The 12,385-nt window shown below is 35.9% G+C and overlaps 1 protein-coding gene across 1 annotated transcript in view; it reads right to left on the bottom strand.

Moving 5' to 3' along the window:
• Positions 1-12,385, bottom strand: part of brinp3a.2 (bone morphogenetic protein/retinoic acid inducible neural-specific 3a, tandem duplicate 2) — a 48,842-nt gene that overhangs the window by 23,294 nt on the left and 13,163 nt on the right. Inside the window, exons 2-3 of the mRNA XM_053498962.1 lie at positions 6,793-6,983; positions 2,157-2,347 (exon numbers count right to left, since the gene is read on the bottom strand). Of these exons, the coding sequence (XP_053354937.1) occupies positions 2,157-2,347; positions 6,793-6,983 (382 nt within the window). The remainder of the gene's footprint in view (positions 1-2,156; positions 2,348-6,792; positions 6,984-12,385) is intronic.

Here is a 12,385-nt window from a genome sequence, read left to right as displayed (position 1 = left end):
AAAAACTTCTACATCTGACGAGCAATGCATCCCTATCTTGTGTCTCCACCAAACTCCAAATGCAAGTAGTAAGCCTACAAAAGCTGGCTCCTTCATCTTCCAAGGACAAAGGTCTGTTCAGTAGCATGGTCGATAGCTCTTCGCGAGTGGAATGTTATCCCTTATTACCTATGTTCTCCATAGTCTCTTTTAAATCAGGCCTAAAAAGGCCTTAATCATTTAGGCAGTTGCTTTTATTTTTCTCAACAACATTTCTTTTTATCTTTTTTGTAAGCACTTATATTGTGCCTTTATTATGAATACTGTAAATATACACAAACTTTTGCACATAATTTTCTAAACTACCTAAATTTTCATGAATGCCATGTTGCTCGCATAAATGCTCCATTAAATGATTAATGAGTATATTTATTTGTATTTACCATAATAAACGCTTAGATCAAGCTGTTATATAGGTATTTGTGCCATAGCAAAACAGATATATGCCTATTCATAACAATTTTTAATGGGAGACCAGCTGTCAAAACATTTGCGATGCTTCTGCCTTGCAATGTTAATGGAATTTTTTTTAATTATGTTTTTTCCTTTTTCACTTTTTGGGTGAATAGACTTGAAAGTGCAATAATGGTACCTTTGGCGTATATACAATAGAAAGTATATTAAATAAAAGAAAATTGAAAACTGTAGTCCTTTGGAAGTGTATATGAGGATGTGTGTTTTTTTTTTTTTATGTTTTCCTACCCATTACAGATATTAATTGCATTAGTAATAAATTAAATGTAACATCAAAACAATTGCCATCCATGTGCCATCTGCCCTTGTTTCTGGTCTGTTCTATGGTAACATTTCTCATGGTCTGATAAGAAAAGGCCTTTAGGTGTATTTATCTATTTATGTAAATAAATCCCACCTTTTGCATTAGATCTAAATAGTGATCTAAATAAGAATAAAATATATGTGCTGGGGTGTGTTGGGGAACGTTACCTTTTAAAGTACAAAATTACTTCATTATTCATTTAAATGTAATCAGTTACATTACAGTGTTACTTTCTGAGAAAAGTAACTAGTTCGAGTACTTTTCCATTGCAGAAAATAAAAACTCCTTTTTTTATTCCTCATGCATTTTGTTTTAGTCAAGACCTTTATAATTATTCTACCATCATCACTCAGTGAAGTTTGGCCCATAATCTGTTAACTATTAATACCCCTATCTCACCTACGCGGTTTCGCGCTGTGGCCGTAAGTATGGGTCATTATAATTCACCGCAGGTTTGGCGCTGTGATTATGTTCCCAAGCTCACGGACCTTGCAGAACTTCGGAGCGTCAGCGGTCACTCGTGGCGACTCACAGTGCCTAACACCGCTTCTCACCGCGAGTCAAAGCCCATAGGTGAGATAGGGGTATTAGTAGTTAACAGATTATGGGCCACCATAGGCAGGAATAAGAGAGGGGGTGGGTTATCGGGGGCGGGGCTTGTAGGATGACTTTCTCTCACACACACACACACATATACATTAATGGAATGACTGCTGTCTGGCTCCCGGATTACATAAATTGTCTGAATAACGAATTACAATTCTGAAATTATAATTAAATAACTGAGAATTTAAATAGCGGACGTAATGTGTTAAATTAATCATTACATCAAAAGAGTACTTTGTAACATGTTACCCTCAACACTGGTGGAGAAAACGTATCTCGTAACTAACCAGAGATGTTGTGTTTTTAACTGGAGATTAAAAAAAACCTGCCAACTTTGGGTTATAGACTCGGCAAAGTAGCCTTTGACTTCGGCTTGTGCATCATGTTATGGTTGTGGAGAAGAAAGATATAAAATATGAGTACGTGAGTGCAGTTAGTTTGTAAGCAAAACTATTGGTTTGAGAGTATTTCTTGAGCTTACTTGATGCCAACCAATGCATATAATGTGCAGAAACAGAGCTAAACAATACAAAATATTACTATAACATCCTGACATAAGATAATATAGTGATCACATCATGAGATCCCAGTGACACCCCATTGGATAAAACAACAACAACAATGTTACGTCAAGTCTTAATCAATGTGTTATAATACTATGAGTGTTGGTTTGGCATGATTACTTGGGAGTAACATGATCCAATTTCACCCCAAGACATAACTAATGACCCACCTTGATGGCAGTGGAGGCAATCTGGAGGTGGTGCAGTTTGCGTAGTGTACTCTCTCTGTCTATGAAGTAGGAAGCAGCCAGCTGGTGAAGTGCCTCCAGAGTCACCGCTGTACTGTTGCTTGTGTAGTCGCTCACTTCTGCTTTCTTGCTAAGCTTCCTTTTATCTACGAATATGGTTAAAGCCTCTTCACCTAAAAAAAAAAAAAAAATCAATGATTATCATACTCTTGGGATTACATATTTTTATGTTAAAAAATGTTAATTATTAATATTTTACCATATCCTTTAAGCTTATTTAAAGCATATTCATGTAATTTATAGGTGAGACATACTGTACAGTACTGGAGTCTCTCCTCCCTTAATTTTTTCATATTTTTTTAAAGCTTTTCTCGTATTTTACTGTAGACTCGAGGAATGTTTCCAAAGGCTTTTTTGCAAGTTTCTGGTTCACATTTTCAATCCAGTCCCTGTACCTGACCAGTTTCAGAGAAAAGTCTTTTGTTTGTTAAGTCACACAGTGACCTCTAGATTATTTTAACAATAAAAAAAGGTTGAGGTATGAACACACAAGAAACGAGTACAGATGAAGACAGATGATCAAACCGTACTAAGCAGTTGGAACAGACGAGAGCTGAGGCTTATATATAGAAAAAACTATTTTTAAATTGCATCTTTCGGCCTGTTGCAGTAAAACTTCCCCCTATTTCTTTAATTAAATCATAAATATTAGAACACGTGACTGACAGGTGTTTCTTTGTTACCAAGTGTTTGTTTGTTTTTTTGTTATTTTGGTGAATACTGCATTGATTGTTTAAAATAAACTGTTGTTTAAATTAACATTAAACTGTCTATGGAAGAAAGGCAAGCTGAGGCAATGCTCCAATGTCAAGCCAAAAATCCTGTCCAAATTAAAAAATATTCTAAAATAAAAATTCTGGATATTTTTCGCCCTGGACGGAGTCTTCCTATACCTTAAGTCCCCAACATACAAATGAAAGCAGTTCCGAAAGCTCGTTCCTAACTCCAACTTGTTCATAAGTCCAACAAACATTGTCTAGGATACTAAGAAAATTGGCTGTACAGTATAAAACTAATATGTTCCATGATCTTGTCCTTGTTCTTTAGAATCATGCTAATTGTTAAACGATTCATATAAAAAGTGATATTGATTGGCACTTCTTAGCAGTACCACCTTCATCGTCACTGTTTTTACACTTGCTTCCGGACATGCTATGATGCACACTGCACACATGTGACAATGTACGCCGGACATGTGACCTAACTTCCATGAACATGCATAAATGCATGTTCGTATCTTTGAAAGTTCGTAATTCAAATGTTCGTATGTTGGGGACTTAATGTATATAACTGTGTATGAAGTATTGGACATAGACAATGAAAGGGCATGAGTAAATGTGCCACACTTGAACATTTTAGAATTCATTTTAAGAGCAGACATACAAAGGTTATGCAACAAGATGCAGAAAGAATCGGGAGGCCAGAAGCAATACAAGGATATGAGGCACAAATGTGCTATACCAGGATTAACCTCAATCAAAGTGATAGAAAGCCAAAATGTGAAGAAAGAAAGAATTTGCTTAAGATCCAAATCACAAGCTTATGGGTTAAGCACGGTAGAGGTAGTGTCCTGGCTAAGGCTTGTATGACACTTCCGTAATAGGCTCACTAATCCATATTAATAAAAGTAACTTGTGATTGTTGCAGTAGAAAGAATTCAGAAGTATACAGAAAATTTTGTATGGTAATTCACAGATAAATCCAGCCAGAAAATTTATCAAGCAACAAGACAATGACCCAAAACACACTGCCAATAACCAAGTAATTCAGCCGGAAAAAGTAGAAGATTTTAGACTGGCCAAGTCAATTAGCAGACATTAACCAAATTGAGCCAACTGAGGTTAAAGGCAGAAAATATAGAGAAAATAATAAATATGTTACAATTCAGCTCTGGAAGAGGACCACAAAAGATAAATGCAACTATTTGTAAATGCCGTGGGATACCTGGCTTGACAACATATGAATTCTTGCTCATTTTATCTAACTTTGAGTATGAATGTCCCAATACTTTTGCTCACACAATATCCGACTGGTTAGCCACCAAATATGCCAGTTTTTAAACACATCTAGATCTACAGTAAATATGAGGAAATGAAAGTTGAAATCTATCATCTTGTATTTGTTGTTTAATTTCAAGAGCATTTGTCAAGCAAAAATCAATAATCACTTTGACATTCCAATATTTTAGAAGCAGATATACATCTTTCATATATACAAACAAAATACATAAATCCAAACTCTGGTATGTTAATTACATGACTCTGTTTGGCCTCTGCTGAAATAAGGTTATGAGCTTTGATTAGACTTCCATTATTTAGATGTGATGCAATTTTCTTTTCACCAATGTACATTAAAGATCATCTATTAGAAACTGCTAGATGTACATACCATTCAGTGTACATTTCTAATAGGGTGAGCTACAGAGTGTTAGAAAGGTAATTAGAAAGCTCAAAGGCTATGGTGTTAGGCGAGATATTTGCATAAGCCTTGATGAAAAAAAAATCTCAAGGCTGAAGAACCATAGCTAGCAATTTATTGGTCAGTGTGTAAGAAAGAAGTTTGATTTGTTGTACAGTACAAGGTAGTTTATGTAGCAGGATCTAGAATTATTAGACATTATTATTTTTGCCATTAATAAATATAAAGGCTTTATTTAACGTGTCATTTATGATGTCTGTTTGAATTTTTACATGGTTAGACGATTAAGGCCTCTTCTCTTGTATTCTATTCTATATTTCGAAGTGCAACAATATAATAGCAATATATACCAATTATCTCTAACAACCACCGACAAGTGAACTAAAGAAAATGTTTCACTAACTATAACCCGCAAACTGGTAAAAGGATCATGGGCACTCAAGGCTCATAGCCGATGCCCATTGGGACCACAGGCCAGCCCACCTGGTCCAATCCCACATAAAAGCCAACGCAGCACAAATAAAAACAATAATAATAAAAAAAATCACTGCCTAGGTGGTTTTAAGGTTAATGTTTTTATTTTTTTTAAATATATCTTATTTACAAATTGTAAATCATTATACACATACTCATAAGTTTATAGTTATGCATAATCTATGAAGGTCAAAAAAACCTCTGTCCTGGAAACTTTTCTAAAATAAACTGCCTTTTACATCATTGATTATGTATACTGTATTCTCCAGCAAAAATCCATTCTAATCATTCACCATTAAGCTTATATGTAGATCATCTTATATAGATTGCGTAGATTTCATTATTAATTAATTTCTTTCCCCTCAAGTTATTCCCACATTTAGTCTTGGCCAATTCCCTCCTACCAGTTATGCCTCCCCTATCGAACAACAGCTACCTAACTGGCAATCATATGCTTCCTCCGAGACACATCGAGCAAGCTTACTGCATCTTTTTAAACTGCTTCTCATGCTGTGTCAAAGGCTAGCAAAACACAGTTCGAGGAAAGCGCTGTCCCCCATTTGCATGCATCAGCTCACAGATGCCCATAATTGGCGGGAATTACTGTCACTATGGGAGAGATAGTGTGTCATCCCTCCCACCTCTTGGACTCTTATCCACAGATGTCTGTGACATTTTTTGGGATTTAAACTTGCGAGCTCTAAATGATAAGGGTAAAAGTTTTTTTTTTTAAGTGTGGTTTTATTAGAACCATATACATTATATAATCTTTTAAATGTCTCATGTATCCTGATATAATATTAAGGCAATATTACTCACCGCTTTATGGCATATAGACAGATATATGAGTATATAAGTTATGCTGATATGCTGTAAGCACATACTGTATATACTGTATAGACAAACTTCTAATTGACTTCTAATTTTTGTTAGATCAAATTTGCTTTTGTAATGTGCACTTTATGTTCCTATACTTGTTTGTCACTATAAGTTGTAATTTATTCAATGACTTCAGTTTATTCAACAGTCGCTCATGCAGACTCAAACCAATCACTATGCCTTTTACCTCATAAAAAGCACAAGCTCCATAACCATATGTCTAGAATTTCACTTTGAAGTTTAAAAACATTTGTTGCATAAGTCAGAGGCTTGGCACTCTATTTCCACTTTCTCACAGTTCACAATATTGCTTGTTTACCCAGGCAATGGAGGTCACCTGCCACCAAGAGTTTTGCATTACATGGAGCTACTTCTAAGCACAACCTTTGGTAGTCTGAGTGCAGAGAGAGTAATCGACAAGTGTGGTTTTCACAGAGGAATCCAATTTCAGACATGATCTCGGGCTTTGTTACTAAAATAATCATGTCACTGTTACATTAAAGCTATCTAGCTGCACCTGCTTCCCACATCTCACTCCACACCAGAGTAAATACAGGGCACAAGGAATCAACAGTCACTTTTCTTGCTTTAAAACAGTACAAAGCAGCAATATGCTTGTCTGCTTGATCTAGGACTCTCTGTTCCAAGCCGACTTTTCCTTTCTTGTTACAGTAACTTCCACATTGAACAGACTGTACTCATGTCTTGTTGCCTAACATGCACTTTTTTTAGTCATGTATACTTCTATGTATCTTTCGACATGCAGCAGGATGTGAAATAGCTCTACCTCCTAATGTTGCCGACAGGAGGAAATGCGTCCCATATTTTTTAATAAGGTTGTCGGTAATAAGCTTTGCGGAGGGTCTTCGTCCGAGCAGTCGGATGTTGCGGACAAACTCAGGCGTGAGAGGTAAGGGGGAGTCCAGGAAATCCCTCCGCTCCACAGCCAGGTTGTTCACTTTCCAGCGCCCGAACTCCCTGGAAAAATAATCAATGACACATTTAAACAAGCTCATCATGAATTTAATTTACACACACACACACTTCTACAGCGGAGAGGAAAGAGGACATAACCCAGGCTAGTCCATTAGTTTTCAGTTTTAAAAATGTTTATTTGAAGAATAAAACTTGAAAGCTTTTACTTGGCAAGGGAGTGAACTGAGAACCTGGAGCTGGCGGATTCTATTTGTAATAAACACATCAGAACAGAAATCAGGCCTGACAGGAAGGTTTACACAAGCATAACCAGCTCTGACATCACCTGTATTCATAGGCTTACAAATAAAAATAACAACAACAAAAAAATCCTAGAAAGGTTTGGGGAAATAAAATGGCATGCAGTAGCTCAGTTTGGCTCAGCTTTATATACTTTCAGCTACAATAAATGTTGGTCGTAATTTCTATGAATGTCACATTTATAATTTATAATGAACTATAATTACATTCATATAATGTTATAATGCATTCATATATATATATATCTTACTATCTTACTAGCATAAGACCCCGTCTGGTTTCGGGTGCCCCAGGTAAAATTTTTGACATTTTTGAAAGATTGAGATTTGACCAGACCAAACCTTTCTTTTATTTATATAGATAATTGTTAAAATGCATTGCTCATTATAGCCATCTTTATCATGCATTATGTGAATATGATGCAGGACAAGAAGTGACTGTAATGCTGTAATGTACTAATGTTTTCTAATAGCTTTGAGCCTTGAAATATGCTAATGCCACAAACTAAGGGGAAAGAAAATAGAAGGGATACCCTGGTCATTCAGTACAATCAGGTAGTCAGCTGACTCAGTACATTCAGGTGGACAGCTGACTTCTTTTAAGTGCCAAATAACAATGATGAGCCTGGACCTGGAAAACAGAAGCAACCCCAGATCATAACACTGCCTCCAGAGGCTTGTAGAGTAGCCCTCTTATTAGGAATAGGCTTAATCTGCACTCAACAGATAACATAACCTTTTTCAATTGCTCCAAACTTTATGATCCCTAGCAAACTGAAGCCTGTTAAACTGTGACATTAAACATATCTATCTGCATCTGCTTCCAACATCTCACCCCACACCAGAGTGTGCAGGGCACAAGGAATATGCTTAATCCAGGGCAATAATTTACAACACAATGTCAGGAACCAAGGTTTCCCAGTGCCAAAAATATTTTCTGCCATTACACTTCCTCTACCTGCTTGACTTTTTCCAGAGGGCATCCTAGATGCATCTCTTACCCAGGTAAGCAACACTCCTGTACCCGGTCATCGACATGACTTTTGCATGATTCTTGCTTAAAAACACCACTCCACACCTTAGTAATCAAAACCAGCATCTCCATCCCCAGTAAAACCAGATTCCTATCTAAAGACTGCATTTGGTACAGTAGGTAATAACCAATGTATACAGGAACCACCCAACAAGTCCTGTTGTTTGGAGATGCTCTGCCCCAGTTTTCTTGCCACCACAAATTGGTCATGTCCTTATACTTACACATTTTTCATTGATTTTAAGAACTGACTGTTCACCTCCTGGGCCAATACAGTATATACCACCCCTCGACAGAGCTATTGTACCAAGATGATAAATTTTATTTACTGTAGCTGTCAGTCGTTACAATGTTATGGCTGATCGATGCATAGTTGAAAATAAATTAATTGCACTATTTCAGGATACCACACTCTTCAATTTTTAAATGTTCTATGCAAGAATTTCCTGCTTTCAGCAATGTTTTAGTAAAACTGAGCTGAAATTCCTTCAGCAATATACTGATTATATACTGATTATATGAATCGAAATCAATTATCTAGATTTATAATTAAATGCATGTAATTAATTGTTTAAACTAACTACCTGAGACAAAAAAAAAAAATGCTTTGCTAACCTTGTGTCAGGGTCATAAATAACTCTGAGACAGCTTTGTCTTAATAAAGGCTTTATCATATTGTTCGCCTAAAGATAGGATTTGCATTTAGGCTCAGACAATTAAATAAGAAAGCTCTTCTGTCATCCCCTTACTTTGTACTTTACTCATTATTTCTCTCGGTCATATCTCTTCATCATGTTCCTTTCCAAGCAATCAAGCATAAATAAAAGCAAGAAAGTAAAAAGAAAGAAAGAAAAAAAACAACAACACGTGTACCTGCACAGGTCTTTACTGATAATATCACAGTATTATGAATTCACTTATCCACAGAACTGTATAAATGACGACATGTTCTATCTTGCCTTTAGTCATGTGAGAAACAGCGGGCAACCTCGTGCGAGGGTGATGGATGAGGTTAGTAAGGCCGTTTGAAAGGAGATACATCACTTTAAATCAAAAGTAATGACAAAGACCTCCTGACCAGATGCTTGATTGATTCTTTCCAAAAAATGAACTTAATTTCACCTGCCGATTTGCAATTCATAAGGCTGCAAAACAGGATTGAACGTGAAATTATATTAAGAATAAAGTGTACTACAGTACGATACAAGCTGCTTATTTGGAAGTAAGTCAAATGTAATTTTCAGGTATATAATAAAATAAAATTTTAACTGTTGTGAAAGAGTCAATATACCTGGCATAAGGTGCTATAACAGCCTAATATGGCCTGCCGGCTTTGCAGAATTTGATGATTTATCTCAATTTCATGTGACAAAATGATAAGCCATCTATGGCTTGTCTAGCAGATCTACTACGGGAGCTGTAAGTGCACTCACCCTCAGCAGTTCAAAGGTTCCATGCAGCAGAGGGAGAAAATCCGCTCTGTCATTTTATTCCTCAGTTACTTGTGAGCCTGATAAGCTTGCCTTGTTTCATCTGGAGCCCTTATTAGGTTTTGCCATTTGAACCCCAGCAGGGTATTGGCTACTCTCTGAAGCACTTCATGAAGCTTTGAGTGGGAAACCTAATTTGCTCATTATCCAAATCCCCTATGTTTGAACCCTTGTTAAAAGCAAAGAACAGCTATGCCGTGTTTATGGTTTATAGATTCATGACTTCTTTTTCTTTTATTTTTTTCTTTTCAAACAATTCTTAGCTTTTATTTAGCTTCCTTTGTTCAATAGATTTCGTAAGCATGATAGTAGTAGTGTTGTCCTGATGACACACAGTTATATGTCTCAGCAAAGCCTGATGAGAAATGTTGAGGAAAGTTTGAAGGACGTTAGACACTAAATGCTTATTAACTTTCTGCAGTTTAATTCTGACCAGACAGAAGTACTGGTACTATGAGCACGTGCAGCAGGGTCACAGAAAATCTGTAGTCTTTCCCTGGAAATTTATATCCTTGATATACCCTGGACAGGGTGGTAATCCATCGCACTCACACACTTACACACTTACACACTCATTCACACTACAGGCGATTAGGGAACAGCAATTCTTTTAATCTGCATGTCTTTGGGACTTAGTTAGCACTGTCTGCCTTGCACCTTCAGGTACTGGGTTCGAGTCCCACCTCTGGTCTGTGTACAGTACATGGAGTTTGCATGTTTCCATGTTTCCTCCCACAGTTCACAGTTCGGTTTCAGATATTTTTTGTGGCCCAAAATGTTAACAGACTGATCTGAAAAATTAAAATAAAATAAATAAATTAAGAAATAAAACTTTTATTTTTAAAAACTATGAAATAACACATATGGCATTAGTAATAACAACAACATTCATTTGTTATTTTAAGACAAGAAAGTCATCCGTTCTGGTACTACTGTAGTTCTTACCTTACACGAGCATTCTACCACATAAAAAAATAAAAATGCATACAATTTTTTATTCTATACACTTTTTTTTCTTTTTCAGGTAAAATTAAAATTATTTTTGTCTTTGATAAAAGTAGATTGTTATTTATAAATTTGGCCATACAAGCTGTAATGCTTAATTTAAATACTGAGAATATATCAACGCCCAATGTGTGCTTTTTTTTTTTTTCTTATACATATGCATTTAGGGGAGGGAGACGCATACAAAAAAGTGGTTATTTAGTGCAATTAAGTGGTTCTGGTCAATTTACTAAAGTTTAGCCAATTAACAGCAGCTAGCTTGGCAGATAATTTCCTCCAACACCCAGAAAGAGGCAGAAATTAGCATTTTGCTTGAAGCAATAGAGGCACTGTTGCCAGGTGCATAGTTTTTCAGCAGTATTTGTAGGCTATGTGTTAGTTTTTATTTTTGGCTATTTCGGCAAATATTCGATATTTAAATAAATTTCATTAATGTATTACTATATAAATGAATCTGAGTAAATAATAATTAGGAGTAAAAAATATGTATAATAATATAGAATAATACAAGATTTTTACATTTACAAAGTAATTTAAAGCTTTGTCTTAAACTCGTTTGTTTTTCTCCATGATATCTGTGCAGTGTTTCCTATGGTCTCCCTATGTCCAGGTGGCTTTTCCAGGGTTTGATGTTATTTTCTCCTTGTACAAATGTTTTACTGATACTCTGCAACAGACTGGCATCCCATCAAGAATGGATGAGTAGGTTTTTGCTTAGAATGGTATGGGTTTAAACACCCTTGAGCAATGCCCTCAACTATAAGCTCAGATGTATAATAAGAAAGCACTGAATATGGTTATCTGCCAAATGGAATATACATAAATGTAATGTAAAGTGAAAACATTTCTGTTTGTGTTTTTGTGTTAGGCTACACATACATACTTGGTGCTGTTTGTGCTGTTTCATGATGATCTAAAACCTTAATACTGTAGTCACCTTACTGTAAGTGCACACTATAGCCACAACAAGCACTGCACGGGCTTACCTACAGTATGTACACCTAGACCTATGGACCTAAAGTTGTAATTGAACTTATTCAACAGAGGGGAGGAGAAAAAAATGTATGAGTGTAACTGTCAATAAACATCCCAGCCTTTCAAAGACTTGACCTTTTAGAAGCAATCTGAAATTGAAAAGCAATTTCCCACTTTTTACATCCATCGGTACATCAGTGTCTATGGCAACGTTTCTTTGGCAGTGGTGCACTAAAATGCTGGAGAAAAACGCTGTGCTGGAGAAAGATGCTGTGCCATCTCAGGCATCATGTTGATCTTCCTAGAACATATTTTCGCACTAGACCAGGGAAGCTAAAATGTAAAAAATAAATAAATAAATAAATAAAAAGTCTATTACAATTTAACTGTCGGTCAGCATCTACCTGGTGACCTTTGTATTAATTGCTTTGAAGGGTGTAGCTCTCCTATTATCTATTCCCCAAGTATGTGAGGAATTCAAAATGGAAATGGCAGTAGCATTTATTGTCAAGTAACATGTAGAAAAACAGAAAGAGTGGGTTGGGGGAAGATGCAAGCTGAATAATGAAGGGGAAGGAAATACAAGGTTGAACATCTCCATCAAAAAAAAAAAAATAATAATAATAAAAAAAAAAATATATA

The sequence above is a fragment of the Clarias gariepinus genome, chromosome 6 (assembly GCF_024256425.1).
Source record: "Clarias gariepinus isolate MV-2021 ecotype Netherlands chromosome 6, CGAR_prim_01v2, whole genome shotgun sequence".
Lineage (NCBI taxonomy): Eukaryota > Metazoa > Chordata > Actinopteri > Siluriformes > Clariidae > Clarias > Clarias gariepinus.
Note: the sequence above shows the minus strand (reverse complement) of the source record. Positions and strands in the feature narration are given on the sequence as shown.